General features: G+C 41.5%; 1 protein-coding gene across 4 annotated transcripts in view; it reads right to left on the bottom strand.

The window, feature by feature from the left end:
- Window positions 1-1,393: 1,393 nt before the first annotated feature.
- Window positions 1,394-17,881, bottom strand: part of fgf13a (fibroblast growth factor 13a) — a gene marked incomplete at its 5' end in the record, with an annotated part of 80,378 nt that continues 63,890 nt past the window's right edge. For all 4 annotated transcript variants that reach the window (XM_079167900.1, XM_079167901.1, XM_079167903.1 and 1 more), the window contains 3 exons: window positions 1,394-3,306; window positions 6,549-6,747; window positions 15,246-15,349. In XM_079167900.1, the coding sequence (XP_079024026.1) occupies window positions 3,170-3,306; window positions 6,549-6,747; window positions 15,246-15,349 (440 nt within the window). In that variant the 3' untranslated portion in view covers window positions 1,394-3,169. The remainder of the gene's footprint in view (window positions 3,307-6,548; window positions 6,748-15,245; window positions 15,350-17,881) is intronic.

Genomic DNA, 17,881 nt, shown 5'->3' with positions numbered 1-17,881 from the left:
AATATGGAGATACAGTATTCTAATGCATATTGTATGGGGGTGATGTAAGGCACTCATTCTTTCACAATCTCTCTTTGAGCCTGACAGTTTAAGAAGAAAAGAACAGCGACAGTTTGTCATTCATTCATTTTTAAAAAGCATAGGAGCTAGTTTGCACGTCACTTTGTTGCAAATTTACAGAGGAATTCCTGTGCAGACTGTGCTGCTTCTCGTGTAAACTTCATTGAAATGTTTAAGCACCCAGGTTGAGGAGGATATATGTCAGCAACATTTCCTAGACTTTCAAACTAATGGGTATTATTTTAAAAATGTAAGGCAACGTGTCCTTGATTGACATGTCCCATTAAATACCTTTGTATTCAGGAAATGAATTCAGAAAACCTTCAATTTTCTTGTTTTTTCCATTTCACTACAGTTTGCTCAACAATAGTAGTTTTCTTATATTGCTTAATTCTGCGTCACAGGCTGACACCCTTTACCCTTATCATTCCTCACACGTACTGTGGGCGACAATCATGGACAAAACCCCTCATTAGAGAAAGGGCTTCCTCCAGAGATGACGGAGGCACCAACGGAGAGGGCTGACCTTATTAACAGAGCCTGGCAGGTTAACACAGCGCCATGCCATCACTCAGATCATTCTTCACCACTTTGTTTTAGCAGTGACCGACTCACCAGATCGTTTCTGCCTTGTGTGCATATGAACACAGAAAGAACTGACATCTTCTGATTTTACCCATCATGGGTTTGTTTTTAAACTGCCCGGTTATGTAAAGACTTATTTTGATCAGGCACAACCTGCAGTTCCCTTCACTTAGAAGGATCTCTGATATTTCTGGATGATGATCTTGTGCATTGCCCCAAAGATGATTTCTTTTTTGGGAATCTCAATCTCAATCTTTTAGGGAAATGGTAAAAGTGATGTTTCTTACTTAACACCGTTGCTGAGCCACTCGGCACGAATCGAAAAGCCACAGCAGTGGAGAAATCTCCAGGTGTATATAGACTTCAGCCTCTCAAACCCAAAATGACGTATTGATTTAGTGGACACAATGAGCCCTACAAGCCTTTCCTCCTCAACTCTGAGGCAATTACAGCCATATATGATATGTCGGCGTCCCATATGAGTGTGTGTTCAGCATAGCTGGCTCCCAATTCTGCACCACCAACCAACCATGTAATCCTGCCAACTAAAATCGGATCCCCGCAACCAAGCTCCTCTATAATTGCAATGGCCGGATGGTGGAATACATAGATTAAGTTGAGGAGTCTACATAAATAAGGCAGTTGATAGGACAAAGAAGGAAGTCTGACACATTTTAAAATTATATCTTAATATAAACATTTTATTCAGTGCATTTTTGTGTATACAACAAATAATAAACAACTGGAAGTTACCAGGCAGCCACAACGCCTGCCTGTAAAATGTTGTTTTTATCAGCTTTAGCCTGGTAGTTTGGAACACATGATCCAACGTGGGTTAATACACATAGCCTACATCATGCAGCTCTATACCAGAATTTCCCTGCTTTCTCCCATGCAAGAGATAGTTTCAACTAATACAAACCACCTCTGGAGGAACCTAAGAAAAGAAAGCCTCCCAGAAGCATGTACCAGAAAGAAGTTATGTAGCTGAAGGGAAGAGTACCTAGCCCACAAAAAGGGGTCCTTTTTGTACATAATTGTGTTTGTACATGCCCTGTGCAAGAAAGGGAAGATGTTCATTTTTGTATGTTATTTTTCCTTCTTTTTTTTTTCCACTTTTACAAATATGACGTGTCCTATAAAATGTTAAGCCACCTAAAAGTCCACAGTATTCTTTTTTTTTAAATATAGAAAATATTGTCACCACAATAACTTACTCAAACACATAACAAGCATCCTGGGAAGTGGCTTGCACCATATTCCTATGGTGAACGGTATCGGTCAATAGAAGTCGACAAAAAAGGGAGGCGGGGGAGTCGAAGTATGACACACAAGCACAGAGGGAGGAGACGGATCACGAGGACAAAGGACGGAGACATTGTGACACAGTGGTAACAGAAGGGAATGGGAACACAGAATAGTCGTTTCAATCCTCGGCCATCGAGCAGATCAGCAAAAAGTACAACATCAAGCACGCTGCCACCTCCAAAGTGTTTAAAATCACTTGCTTTGTTCATTGTTCCTTTTTTCCCCACAAAACTTAGCTTTCTTTCAATAAAAATGTACAATGAAAAAAACCAAAATGTCCAGTCTTTATACTGGCTTGGTTTTCAGCGGCTTAAAGGGACACTCTTTCGTTCTGTCTTTGGTTTGCTGGAACCCCTTTCAGTGATGTAACAGCAACGAAAATACAAATACTGAACGATGGTGAGGGAAGAGAACAAGAGGGGACAAAAACAAAAGCCAGTTATCAAATAAAAAGCTCTTGGCTAATTCAGAAAAATAGCCAAAAACCCAAGGTGCAGCTGTGGCATTTCTGACAAAAAGAAAAGAAAAACTCCACACACTGTCCCTTTTTTATATTTCAGGTCGGCTGAACATAGGCTTCATTTTCCCATGAGCTCAGTCTCTGAGCGTGTGCACTAGGATGCAGGAGAGCTACCGTCCGGCTGGCCACAGTCCCGGCAGCGCCGGGCTGGGCCACACCAGGGAGTTTATAGGCTTTGTATTCACAGAAGCATGGAGGAGACAGAGATCAGGGCTCGTACTGTACCACCACAGCCTCGTAGACCAGCACTATCACTGGCAGCCCTGAACGCCAACATGTCTAACTTCCTGTCCCTGTCTCGACAGATGCACGAGTGCTTGGTGTCTAAATGACCAAAGGAAATCAAGAAAAATCAAACAAGGTAAAGATGAGCTAACTGGTATGCGATCATCACCAAAAAAGAGTGATCAAGGTAATAGATAAACCAAAGCAAAAATGTAATATTTCTTTTTTGTAATGCTCAGAATGGTTTCTGTGCTGTTAACTTTCTTGCTATTGATGATCTTTTTGATGATGATTGACCAGGATGGTACCTAAGTGTTTGTTATTGATGGTGTCTGCGTATTGGTGTGTGGTTTTGTTGTCGTAGCCAGTCCTGAACCGCCGATCGGTGAGATGAGTCTGCTTGTGTTCGTGCTCTGCTGGAGGTAAGGTTTTCGTGGTTCGGCCCCAGGCCCCAGGTTTTCGGCTGCCGGGCTACGTCGACTCGTTCTGGCTCACGGCTTTGCCTCCGTTGAGCACAGCGGAGGCACTCCGACTCTTGGTGGGCGTGCCGCTGCCGGACCGGGAGAACTCTGTCAAGTCATGGAGGGATGGCTCTCTGTACATTGCCACTGTGGAAACACAAAATAATTGAGAATCAGACAAACTGACCTTTTTGTACTCATTAGACAAGCAACGACAGACATCAAGGACCGTGATTTGTAATCGACAAATGGCAACAAAGTGGGACGTCGCTCTGTTTTGGTTAGAATACTGTAGTTCCAGTGATGGCATGACGTGGGATCGCGTAGTTCCATGCAAACTGCTGAATCAAGAGATTATAGCATTAGATGCTGAAGTAAAAAAAACATCCTATATTCACAGCTGGCCATTATAAATGCAGGAGCTGCTAGTGCTCCAGCTTTGCTGTGTATGTAGCATTGGCCCAATGAGCGTCTCAGCAGCCGCTTTTCAGAAGAAACATCTGTGATCCGAGTCTTTGGTTTCAGGATGTCGTCAACATCCTTCTGCCTAGAATGCTATTTGATGTTCATTCCTAAGGGAGTGTGTGGCTGAAACAGCAAACCCAGTCCTTCACACACTTCACTTAGCCCGGCATTTTTTGGTCACAGCAGCAATCCGGAGACCATCCTCACACACATCAATCAATGGCAGGGTTTCACTGGGAAACTGCTGATGATTGATTCCAGGCTTGTTAGTGACAGTATTGTGTGATTATAATGGTGGGCGACTGACCTCGGTATTATGGTTCCACCTCAACACCAGTGACACTATTTATATTTAGACATGAATCCCCAGTAACAACCATCCATCTCGTCATTTTTCACATTCCTCCATAAATCTACCACCCTGAGCCTTCCACTTAGCACTTATGGTATTGTATTGTATTAGCACTTATTTGCATTTATTGTATTCGTTTTAGTTTGTTTCTGCACTGTACTTCTGCTCTGGTTTTCGCTCTGGTTTATGCTCTTAGATTCTTGTGTAATCAAGGAAATGCACTTATGACTTCTGGTGACTAGTAGTTCTCTTGAATACCTATGTTGAATACACTTATTGTCGCTTTGGATAACAGCGTCTGCGAAATGATTGTAATGTAATATAAATCTCTGCGTGTTTCGGTGAAAGACGCCACTCGAAGGACCATAGTGCACTTTTCACACTCTTTGTGTCTTGCATCAATTATTTCCAGAAGATTTGCAAGAGGATCTTCCTGTTTGGGTTTTGAATGACGGGAGCTGAACTTGCTTCATCCAGAGGAAGACAGAATGAGAGGCTGTGGGCTGAGACTCACAGACTGGAACCAGAAGCAGTAGTGAGTAATGGCTGGAGGAGATGCTGTCGCCAATACAGAGACAGCTTTTTAATTGGTGCCCTGTAACACCGCCGCCTCTAAATCTTTATGAGCCGCTGGAACAAATTCTCCTTTATTTCTCTCTCTGGTTCCTTTGCAAAGCTCTTTCCAAACCACTTGATACATCTGGAGTTTAAATTATGTACATGATTTAGTAAATATGGTGCATCACTGGATCATTTAAAGTTTGTTCAAAAGAAGGAGAATTACTTACATCTTTGGGTATTACAACAAACTTGTTTAGGATTTGCTGTTGGACTGCAAAAAAAATGTCTCCGTGGAGATGAGATATAAAAAAAGACAGCTGAGGGTAATAGTTTTTGGAATCTGTTAGATTTACTGTCTCACCCAGCCTACATCTATCCTCGTTATTCTTTTTCTCAGTATTTTTCTCTGAGCATAAAGCAAGGCAATCCCTCCCTGGTTATTGCTCGTAAGTGTGTTTGAGACCCCCTCGATGGCTCGGTTAAATGAAAGTGAAAAGCTATTATCGTGATCTGGGAGGGCAGGCACAGACTTTTAATAAGTTGCTGGCCGGAGGAGCTTCACCAATGACGCAAGAAGGGGCAGCATCACATTTGGAAATAGAAGAATGTAACTCCGAGCTGGAATATCCAGCGTTACAATCACACATGAATGCTTTAGTTCAGCCGTAACACAAACGTATATGAAACTGCACTGTACGGATGATCGTAACAGAAGAGTCGTATATTTCTAAATAAGAATATGAATTCACAGTCACAGTGTTTATCTAAAAGAAACTGTTGGAAGAATACACTCTCACACCACCACTCACTATGACCTCAAAAATAAAAAATAAAGTAGAGTTATCAATTTTCTGACATCAACAAAAACTGAAAAAGTATACCCTTTATACAAGTAGACTTAATGGCAGATCTGTTCTATTGGATTGCTTTAGGTTGTAAGTGTGCCTAATGAAATGGTCAGTAAGTGAATGTCAGTTTATTAATTAAAATATCCATTTCCCTGTATATCCATAATGTATCCAAATGTAGCAACTAAAGCAAAATATTTACTGATATCAAAATAAAACTTGATTTACATTTTGCCCAAATCCCCTGATCCTTGATAATTGTATGATAAAATATTTTATCTGGTACTAAATTATCTTCTCACACAGTTACCGTAGAAGCCAGTAATAAATCGACAGCGCCAGTAGGCATGTTAATGTGTGAACACACACACACACACAAAATAAAGGAGTGAAACTATAAAAATAGCAACTTGTGATGGACCCAAACTTTGAAACTCGGCTATCTAAAGGAACGGCCCTCTTTTCTTCATTGTTTGGGCTTTTTTTGTGCTGCAAGCCTTTTATTCCTTACTAAGAAAAAAAAGGGTTTTCTTTTATCCCACTGAAGTGAAAACAGACTCTCTCTCTGTTGACAGGTACATCTGTGTCTTGTTGAAGATGAAAGGAAACGGTGGCCTTTTCAACAGAGAGACCCATTTCTGCCTCTCCCTTCCCATTCCTCTGTTCTCCACATTTGCCACACTATCACACACACATAGCCTGGATGGGTGGGGTTCTCTTTTGACTTCACTGTACTGAAAATAAAGTCCTTATTCGAGGCATTAAAACATGTTGTTCGTGCTGCTTCTGTCTGCAGTGGAGTGTGACCAACTAGTGGAAGCTAGGTCAACACCAGCATCTCTAAGGGGACTGCTCAATGGTAGAGGGTCATGTAGAAAGCAGCTCTTTAGTAAAAGAATAGAAGTTTAATTAGAGAAACGCTTACGGTTCCCAGTGCAGGTCTCTTATTATAAAAAAACAAACTAGAAAAGTGACATTGCTGAATAATTAAGAAACGTTCTCAATAGATTAAGTCGTTACAGCAACTTTATACTTTAGAGTGCAACTGTTCGGAGCAACATTTACTTTTTTTACTGCAGTGTATGAACTAACTCTGACAGAGTATAACTCGACCCCTTAATGGTGTAACAGTAACATGGGAAAGAGGATGTGCCCCGGCTTACCTTTTAGAGGTTTGGGAAGGAAGTGGGCTGCTGGCTTGTTCTTCTTGACGTGGTTCCCCTTCATGATTTCTCCTTCCTTGTTCAGACCGAGGTACCAGCCCCTGCCCGACTGCTGCTGCCGGTATATCATGGAGGAGTATGTCACGTAATAGTTCTCGAACACCGACTCCTTGAATTTGCACTCTGGCGTAAAGTGTTCCTGCGGGGGGGGGAGAAGGAGATACAGTGCATTGTAGATGTTGGACAGTAATTCACAAGGTCTTAAGATTGTTTGACATCCCGGTATGAACTGCTGGAATGGAATAGTTCATTACTTGGGAGTGCAACTTAATAATGGTACATTACACTGCATCTTTTACTCACACGGGCACGGAAAGAGGGAAGAAGTTATCTCAAAGCTCAAGTCCTCTGCTCTAAAATCCTTGTCCCTTGAGAATCTTTTAAAACTATTCAATCCATTTACGGTCGTGAATAATGTAGCACTTTATATCATAGATAACGGTGATATGACAAATACAGAGGAGCATTAATAAAACATAGGGAGTATATTCTCATCTTGCTCCAAGCTGTTCATTATGTATGGGCAGTTCATTATCTTTCACATTGTCCGCTTTATGGGAGATTTAGTTGGACGCAATAATTTAGTACTGCCATTTCATTAATTATATTACGTATTTAAGTACTTACTTTCTTTTAAACTACAACAACTGATGAAATACTTTTTAGAAGGTGGCTTTAATAGGCTTATATGTAATCTGTGTGCAACTGGGTGGTGCATGCAAGGAGGTGTGTGTGTTTGTTCTCTACCAATCTTTTAGTTATCCGGGTACCTTATCTCTTTCAGTATTCATCCACCAGACTCCATGCTGTGCATGACTTCACTCCCCGTTTCTGTTTGGTTCAGTATCCAGTGCTTGTATACGATTTGGCCATGAATGCTATAACAGTGAGGTTTATGTCCTCCGAGGCAAAGATTTTGCGTGCGTGTGAGTTCTTCGGTCTATAAGAGTGTGTGTTTGTCCAATTTGTGGAGCTGCTCGGGCTAAACATTCGTCTAATCATTGAGAAGACGATTCCCCCTGAGAGACATCGAGGCACAGTGTACGCTAGTCAGCAGTGAACTGTTCTTGCCACGCTTTTACATTTCCGTCATAGAAAACTGAAAATGCAAATACCACCATGACAGTATCACACAGTCGTAATAGCCAATGGGCCAAACTCACAGACGGTATTACAAAGGGAACTCTCTCAGATGGATGCTTCTTCAGACCGAAGCAGGTCTACCCAGGATCAGTCCTATCCCAGTGGAAAAAAAACCCACCACTTCGGTGGGTGTCAATGGTGAGAGCGATGACGTGTCCCCAGGGCCAAAGACCCCCTGTGAGATCATGACGAACAACATGTCACTACCAGTCAACGAGTCATCCATAACAGCCTCTCTGGGTTGTTTTCTAACAGTTTAGCAGCATCACTCTTCATTTGCAGAGCTAACAAGACTGAAGTTGACGTCTGATGACGTGCTTTACTGCTGCTGTTCAAGCTTTTGTGTACGATGCAGTTAAAACACACAAAAGCTTTGAAACGTAAAAGCCGTGAACTGGGGAAGTATTTTTAATTACACCACTTTCCTTTGCAGTTGTGAGCTTTCGTCTTAAACTCGCTCTCAGCCAGTCTGTAGCATGTTTAGTTCAGCCTTAATATGTTTAGTAGTTTTCAGTTGTTGACCTCATTTATTTTTATCTAATATATTTTTATTCACTGATTTTATATATATAAATATATATTCCTTTTTTATTTATTTTATTAATTTATCAAATTTTTGTAATTTATGTTTTTACTTGTTTTTTATATTAATAATATTTAAAGGTTTGTTTTTGTCATTTCAATAAATGCACGATGTTTCCAATGTAAATGAGTAATCGTGTTAAATATTCACTGAAATGCCGTAATCAAGCAGCCCTACAGTGAAATCTAATGGGTCGGAAAATGGTCACTTGTTGAACTTGTTAAAATAGCAATCTTGTATGATACCATGTGCTCATTTGATGCGCAAAACCCAGACCCACATACAGTAACTGACAACCACACTCATTCATCATCACTCTCAATGATCTAGGTTGAACTGACCACTCTAGAATCAGCCGTGGCTCTAAGTTAAAGTGCAACATCACAGTGGTACCAAACACTCCATTTAAATAAATGCTAAGCCAAGCAGGAGGGCTGCAGAACCAGATGGGAGCTTACAGCGTGATGCTTAAGGAATATAGTCTTCAAGCCTGAGGGAAACTTGAGGGAAGAGTCAAGTGAAGTGACAACATGCAACTCTTTGTTTCACCTCTGTTCATGTAGACAGATGAAGGTTTGTGTTCAGGGTTTAGGATAATGAAATGTTTTCCTCATATCCCACCACTGTCCTACTGGTGCCCAGTACCAAACTGCAGTCATCGCTAATACAGTGACAATAAGACTTCCCACAAAGTGTTCAAAGCTAACACAATCTCACCCGGATTAAATCGGACAATAAATGCATTGCCCCTATTAACAGGGACAATTATGTCATTTCCTGCCTTGAAATTTATGATGTTCTTTATGTAGGCGTATGGGACCTATTTAACGCGTTATGCAAATCCGTACGCCGAATATAGTAGCTGAATAATTTGATTGCTGAAATATTTCTGCTGTTTAGATCTTGGTAGGGATTCAAGGCATCTTCCGCGATAGACAGCCGTTTGAACAGCATTCTCCTCTCCAAACTGTTAACAGCTCCAGAGTAGTTTGAGCACCAACCCAGTGTTTTGTTTGCATTGCCAGATTTGTTGCCTCTGACCCATGCAGATTGTAGCAATGTTGCACTCCCAACAGCAGAGTGGTAAAGGGTTTGCAATGTCTTTCTGCACACATTAAAAAAACATAAAGACTGCGTTGGCTCTTTCCATAAGCAGGTCACAGTGGTTTGTGATTTCTTGTAAGCTACAGTATTGCAGTATTTGTCAAGTAGTCTGCTGCTCTCCTCCCTTAAAACCTCAATGTCTTCTGTGCTCTCTTGCTCTGATTAGCAGCAGCAGCAGTCTTGGAGAGGCTGGGCAGCATCCGTCTCAGTTATGCACGGGCAGCAAGTGAAAGCCAAACAACGGGCCGCTCGGCTCTCGAGCCAGGAGTTCTGTTCTACCTCTAATAATGAGCTTATGTGGATTTGGCTGGTTACATACAGATACAGGCACATCTAGAGCCAAGCCGGAGGAGCTGCTGCTGGCTGGGTTCTGCTGTATTGGAGTGGGTCTGTGGACAGGCTCACTCAGACTGTTACCAGGCGGGGCCAAATGGCAGGGGATCCCCGTTTCTATTCTAACAGGACTGTGATAGACAGAAACATTCAGATTCTTTTGAATGGGCTCCAGAAGCGTCTCCTTCAGTCAATAGCGCATCTATTGTTCACTGAAACTAATCTCCCGGTGGAAAAAAAAAAAAAAATCTCACATCACTTTAATCATGACTCCAGTGCCAGATGGAGCGGGGGGGAAATCACTTTAGAAATAAAAAAAAGCAGGACACTATCTGCATAGAAATAATAAACCAGTCGTGTCATCCCCCCTCCCCCCACGTCTCTTTGGCTAAATGGACTTTTAATGATCCCATTACACTACATGGACTTTTTCCTTGAAATATGCAACTATGACAAGTCCTTGTCCAAATGATGCACAGCTGGCAACCTCACTTACACAATGTCCAGGCAAGCGTTTTTGTAAAAGAATATTAGCCTGCAGCTTTGTGCATATCGTGCTATTAGGAGCTGTGCCCCTTTCATACAGAACCAAATCGGGCGAAAGGAAAATAAGATGAAAGCCTCCGGTGCGTTTGATACATTAAGGATTTTGATGCATACGTACCCCTGTTTGAAAGTGAATAGGAGGACAGAGGATTGAAATCTTCAGGGTATGTTCATGTTTTATATTTTAAACCTAATACAGTGCCAGCAGCGACATCTAGTTTCACCTCCTCATATTTACATATACATTTTAAGATTAGGTCATATTTGTATGTAGGGTGCCTGACATACTTAGTATATGAGGAGGGTGTTTTTGCACTCTAATGCTGGGCGAGAAATGCTATAACTTTCATTTTTGATCAAAATGACAATTATAGTCACAACAGGACATCAAGATATATCTTTGTCACAGCTTTAGATTGAATTTTGTTAGACGCACAGAAGGTTTGCCTCATAAATCCCTCTCTCCTTTCTGCTCCGCCATCTCTGCTGTCTCCTGAAAGTGCAGGCACATCTCATTTCAGGGCAGCTCATGTCAAACCGTAACATACAACTGCACATGTAAACATACACAAATTCATTTACACTTGTCTTTCTAAATTAAGTTAATTTGATCTGATGGGCAAAGGGACATTACAGCGAGAGGGAAGCCCGGCTGAAGTCTTTATGATCCAATAAGGAGGGGATATTTAAAGGCTGATGCAAGTGTTGAGTGTGACATACTGAAGGATGTTTCCCGGCCCTTTAATATCCATTAATGGCACAACAGGCACACATTGCCCATCTGGGGAAACTCTCTTTCTCTATCAACTATCAACTCTCCACAATTGAGCAGTGGTGAGGGTAACTGTGAAACGAAAAATCACATTATCAGTCATGTCAAGAAAACACGATCAATTGTGATGCGAGCTCAAACAGCAGTCTGGTTGGCTGTAGGGGAGTAATTACGCCCCAGTAGTGTTCTCCTGATCCAATCAGTGGTAGAATAAATACTAGCATAATGGATCTGATCTCCTCTGTAAAGGTATTGGCTGGACTTTTCACAAGACGAGCCAAATCAACTGCCCCCGTGTGTATTCAGCTGCCATATCAATACTAAGATGACACCAATTATGTCAATGGAATCAGGGCTGAGTGCTGTTGTAGTTTCTTTGCAGACACATCAATGCTTGTGAGACCCACAAAAGCTAATTCTATGGCCGGGCAGTGAAGACAAATCTTCCTAAATCCAGCTTTTCAATGTCCCAGTCTTTTCAGTCGAGTGGAAGTGGATTAGAAGGCACCTTTTTCTTTAGCTGAATATAAAATACACTCATGGTATTCATTTGTTTGGCAATACATTGGAGAGCTTTAAGCTGGTGGAAAAGACCCTTGCAAATACCAAACACAAATAGACACACCCACACAGCGTACACGTTGAAGCGCACACACACACACACACACACAACACAAGCTAGTTAATGACACAGCTCAATGGAGTGGAACCTTACTACAGCAGTGGTTATTTACCAAAGGCATTGTGCCTGCTAAAAAGAATGGGAAGGCATGGCTGTGAGCCAACTCCATATCTAACAAGGGTGTACTAAAAAACAAGCACAATGTTATGAGGACTTGTTTGCTGTTTCTATTGTTATTTGTGGTTATCCTACATACAAGTTTAATGAGTCCAATGTGATTTTACACAATCTCTGCATCTTTTATTCAAGGTTTCAGTGACTCTCCTGAAGCATTATTTGTAAGTTAGAATTGATACCTAAACCTACACTAAGGATGGGTGGAAAGTTCTAAAAGAAACTTGAGTGAGAGTGTAGATATAATGCTGGGTTCACATTCATCTAGCAGCCTCTTTTTATTTTAACCTCCTCGTCCTCCTCCTCGTCATCATCATCATTCTTTTGTTGTCTCCTGTGCACTATTCAGATGACGTTACTTTTCATTTCACAGGTTTAGCTGGCACATAATGCATACTCTTAATGCAGGGACTCTATCACAGGATGCGTGACCATTGCAGGGGATTTAACTGGCCTGGCGATTTGGGACAAAACGCCAGTAAATCTCAACGCCAACTTGATAAATATCTCCAACCCAAGAGCCCTGAACTCTCCATTTTACACACAGAACAGTCTAGACGAGACTCAACTCGAGCCTCAGTGACTCACTAATTCAAATATGACCCACCAGGAAATTAATAACACCACTTCAAAGGCACGTTGTGAGATATGTGGACACCGCTCAGCTCAGGATGTCAAAATATAACCACACATCTATAACGTATCAAGAAAAGCTCAAAGCTTTTTGTTCTTCAGATTCTATAGAAATATTCACTGCTTTGCTCGAGACGTGTTCGAGGGTATTGGGAACATATTAGTATCTCCACTATGTTTTCAAAAGCAGAGAGCCAAACGGTATAAGAGAGGATTGTAAAGTCAAACACACATTAATTGGTTCTTCCTCTACCACACATACGATGGATGAATATATTTTCACTGGTGTATTCTGCCTCACCCACACATACAGCACTCTTGTTCTCACTCCTCTCTCTCTCTCTCTCTGTTTTTCTTGGTGTATGCTCTTCTACATACAGAACACACAGTTATGTACAAACAGAGGCACATCGATGCATAAGTGAGGCAGCTCGGTTTCTGCTCCTAAAGCCACTTCAATTACGAAGCTATTCAAGAAAATACATAACAGGTTAAACCCAACTATACATTTACAATTTAGTATGCATTAGAATGTGTGTTAAAAATGTAAATTGACTATACATCGTATGGAGCCTTTTTATTATATCGCAAACATTCACTCACGCTCCCATTCATGCATGCTCTTAAGCACACAATGCCCCCCCCCCACGACACGTCATCTGTTGTCTCTCCACTGTTGATTGGGAATCTCCCCCCCTTTAGCTGACCTGCTATTGGCTGGTTTAATGTGTGGCTTCAAGGCAGCGCTTCACCACAGCAGCAAGACAGGCACTATTAGGCAGCCAGCTACACATTCAATTCAATTCCCTCTCTAATTTAGCTGAAACCGAAAGCTCTACAACCCATCCCCCAACTGCTTTCTTCCTATTTAAAACACCTACAGGATGTACTGTATTGTACATGTGAGAGCTGGTATTTAAAACACCAAAGATGATATACTATATGCAGCCAGCGGTATTCTTTTTTTTTTGTGGACTTTTATGATTTTCACCATTTGATTAAGACTTAACAAATGTATACATCACAAAAACAAGAGATATATAAATCATAATATTATAAAATTATACAATTTAAAGATTACCACAAAAAACATAAAATAAGAAAGTCAACAAATGACCAACAATCCAAAGTGGTAATAGTGAGTTTTGAAGTATAGGCTCCACAGCCTCAAATGAATTGAGTCCTTTGGTTTTAAGCCTGGAGCCAAGGTATAACACAGACACAATCCAATCAGAACCTCAGAGACCATCTAGTGATATAGTGCTGTAATAGCTTACTGATGTAGGTGTGTGACACATAGAAAGCTCTAAATGTGATCACATGGACCTTGAACTGCATTCTGAATTTGGTGAGGGGACAGTTTGGAGAAACCAAGATGAGTGTCCGATTAGAGGAGCTGGTCAGAAGCGTTGTAGCAGCTCTCTGAAGCACTGAATGGGTGAATGTTCTCCATAACATCTAAAGGGATGCACATTATAATTGGATCTAATTTGCATAGCAACGATAAGATATAAACTACTTATTCTCAATTTAAATAAAACCATATAAACAACAACAAAAAATAGGATCCGGACAAAACAAGAGCAGTAAACGCCTGCCTTTACTTCTACTGCTGCTTCTACATAGATTAGGAGAGGACGGTACATCTCTATGGCGAGGGATGCTACTTTTTTTGCTGAGCCAACCCTTGTTAACCAATCATTAACCGACAACATTAGTGCCTGCAGGGGTGCTATTGCAAGCCCTGAGTAACGTTAGCGGGTGTCCGGTGCAGAGAGGGAGAGTGTGTGTGACGATGAGTACGAAGTCAGCAGTACGGTAATTATATTCATTCATGTATATTCAGCAATGCTGCTCACTGTTGTAGCTGACCCCAATACATCAATCTCCTCAATGCTGGGATCTAATGCTCATACATGTGATTGCTGTTTAGGGTGTTGGTCCTTTCAGCAGTGGTATTGTTGCTTCTTGGATTCCTTGAGAGCGCCCTCAAAGAGCAGAGTCTATTTGTATAACCATCTGCAATTCCTTGACGCAAGTGCATTTAACTGAACTAATGCTTGGTGAGAGCTCATTTGTGTGTTTGTGTGTATGAGAGGAGTGAAATCCGGGTGGGATAGAGAGAGAGAGAAGGAGCCAGAAGGCCTGTTTTCCTTCTTCCTTCATCACATTACTGTCTAATAGATCATTTGCCAGCAGCAGCTGCAAAATAAAAAGCTACAAGATCATTAGGTTTTCTTTGCTTTTTCTCAGCTTGTTTTCATCAATCCCCATTGTGCCTGTCTACTTAGACCTTTACCACACAGAACAATCTCTACTAATTTGATTTAGAGGATTGTTTGTTAACAGTGAATGTGTGTGTGTGTGTGTGTGTGTGTGTGTGTCTGCACGCCCTCTGGGTGCACATCTTCCCCAGTGACACCTGCCACACAATGTGACAGTGGCGTTTGGGGAAAAAGACGAACAGGAACTGGAACATTGTTCGTTCTGCAACTTGAATTATTAATAAGCTCGCACATTTAATCGAAGATGAAGAGCCAGCTGCCACGATCAGATATGTCGCTGCTCCACCTGCTTACACTAGCCTTCAGCTTTTTATTGACACCGAATTATATCATAAAATTAGAGTTAGGATGGCGTGCCTTGAGTCGACACAGTGTGAGTGACTATGATAGAGTCACACACATTCACACAAGCACTCGCACACACATGAAGTGAGACACTTACTGATGTGTAGAGGTAGCCCTCACTGTTCATAGCCAGGTAGAGTTTGGTTTGCACCCCCTGGATGGCCACCACTCGCAGCCCCACTGGAATAAGGTTGAAGATGGCTGGAAAGAGACAACAGAGACAATTAAACACAACTTGTAATTTCATCTCCATTAATACACTTAATACCATTTTTTAGATAATAAAGTAATGAATAATAAAAAAAAAGATGGTATGCAGCCTCCATAAATTCTCATGATTCTGTTATACTTGAGATTTATAGCACATTCAGTACTTGACTTATTCAGTGAGCCAGACACAGAGTTCCACTTGATAGAGGCAGCATGAATACTGCTGATATTTCTGTATTAAAATCACAAGCCAGAAAGTGGACAAATGTTCAAATCCACATTTCAGAGCAAGCCCAAGGCGCGAACTGTCAAAACCAAAACCACAAATAGAGGTACGACACAAGCTCAGGGACTCGGCCGCTCTCTCCCCGGCGTGTTTCAAAAAACAAATGAACGGAATTAGAAACAAGAGACAAAAACAGAGCCATTGTTGAAGTGACAAAGCAGCTCAGGCTGTGGGAAGTTTAAGTATTGCAAACACAATTTGGAGAATTCTTTGAGATGCAAAAACAAGGTGAAAACAAACTGTGGCCAAATGTTATTCTGTGCTATGAGGATGACCGCTGTTATCTGACAATGCTGCTCTCGCTATGGGCCAGTTGCGATGCGGCATTATGAGGAAAAAGAGGGAGAAAACATAATCTGTACATTGGCTTCATGATCACACACACACACACACACACACACATATATACTGTATATGTAGACCTGTCCGTGACCAGCGTGCTGAGCTCGAGTCGGGAGGCTGAGAGCTGAGAGCCAGCGGCAGCCCAGCTGGTCAGTGAGGTACACTTCTACCTAATTAATGTCAGCCAGCACTGTACACAAGTGTGTGTGTGTGTGTGTGTGTGTGTGTGTGTGTGTGTTTCATAAGAAGCTGCCAGGGATCCCACGGGCTGAGTAGAGGAAAGCACATGTACAGTACATCCTCCTGATAGTCTGTGGTTGTGCTTCTTCTTGCCTTTTGTTCTGACAATTGTTGGACATACTGCCAAACAGGGATCTGCTGTTGGATTTATTTTCTTTTTTATTACCTTTTATCTACCAAATCCAGTAAATAATGTCAACAGGAGAATCATAATATTGACCTCAAGTTCCCTATTTGATTGTTAAGACTGGACATCGTCACGTTAGGATAGGAACTCGGTGGTCAAGACATGCGAGAGGTTGAAAGTAAACTTCATTCTCACGCCCGTTGATCTGTGAGTCAGAGCGTGCCTTCGCTATAGGTCTTCTTGTCAACCACTTAGTGGATCCCTATCTGCAGACTCCTTCCAGCGAAGTGCACTATAGAGGCTTGTTGATGGGCTATTTCATCTGCCCTTATCGCTTTAACACTGCACACATCCCTCTCTCTGGGCTTTCATTGTAAACAACAGCCACGGGAATGTGTAATGTATTTACTTGGTAGAGTAAACAGGCATTGCCAGCGTACTCCTGGTTCAGTGAAAAGGCGTTGAAGTCCCAGAAGCACTCGTTTTGTGGTTCTCTACCTTCCCCTTCTCTCTACTTCTCCCTCTCTATCTTTCTTTTTTGTTTCTTCAAATGTTATATCCTCAACTCACTCTCTTGTCTCTTCTCCTTGTCACCAATGACCTGTTTGAATGTATTTAACAGTCAGAGCATATCAACAGTAACAACGAAAGTACGTCAGGCTCTTAGATAAAGATCCCGCGAGTCCATTTGCCAGCACTTTAGGGATGATGGATATATTGGATGGTGATCGGAAGCAATTAGTCTGAAACAGCGGTCACAAGCATACAGTATCATGCTTTAGTCCAGCCTGTAACATCACGCTCCATAACAAGAGTTGTCTTGTTGTTCTTGTTTTCATGTAATGATTATATAATCAGGACTCCTGTCCATTCCTCCTAAAAATGACTTCTCCTTTCTCTGTGCATCTTATATCCTCAAATACATCCTCAGGTACGGTACGGTTGAGTTACCTTGTTAACTAACAGCTCACACTTAAATTGCTCCATTTTTCAAACACATATGACATCTCGCTGTATCTCGTTACAGCAATCAAAAGATGTCTGAGGAAAGAAGCACCGCTCTCCGTGACAGATCGGTGTGTCTATGTTTTTTGGGTGGCGCCTGCTTTGGCAGATGCTGCCGGTAAAAAGTATATCTCAAACAAATAGGACTTGTATTATACAACCTCAATACCTGCAGTGTTTAACATGCACTTTACAGTAATCTTGTGCATTTATTAAAGCTTACCAATGATAGATCTGCTGATTACTGACTGTAAACCAAAGACGGCGAAACTATGACTATAGATTTTGTAATTATGGGTGGAAGAAGAACAGCATCCTCTCTAAACGCTAACATAAACTGTAATTAGTGTATGTACATAATTACTGAACTAGTTCACACCAGCAGTTACTACACAAATAATTGGAAAGAGTGGGAGAGCATTCAACACTTCTGGGTTTGGTAGTTTTCTTTCATTTTGACAAATGTCCTTCCAACTTTTGCTACTTTTTGGAGCGTCCTTCACTACTGCAGTGCGGAGGCTGA

Source organism: Pholis gunnellus (assembly GCF_910591455.1).
Source record: "Pholis gunnellus genome assembly, chromosome: 10".
In the NCBI taxonomy this organism is placed as follows: Eukaryota; Metazoa; Chordata; class Actinopteri; order Perciformes; family Pholidae; genus Pholis; species Pholis gunnellus.
The sequence above is the reverse complement of the archived record's forward strand: the minus strand, read 5'-3'. Positions and strand labels throughout refer to the sequence as shown.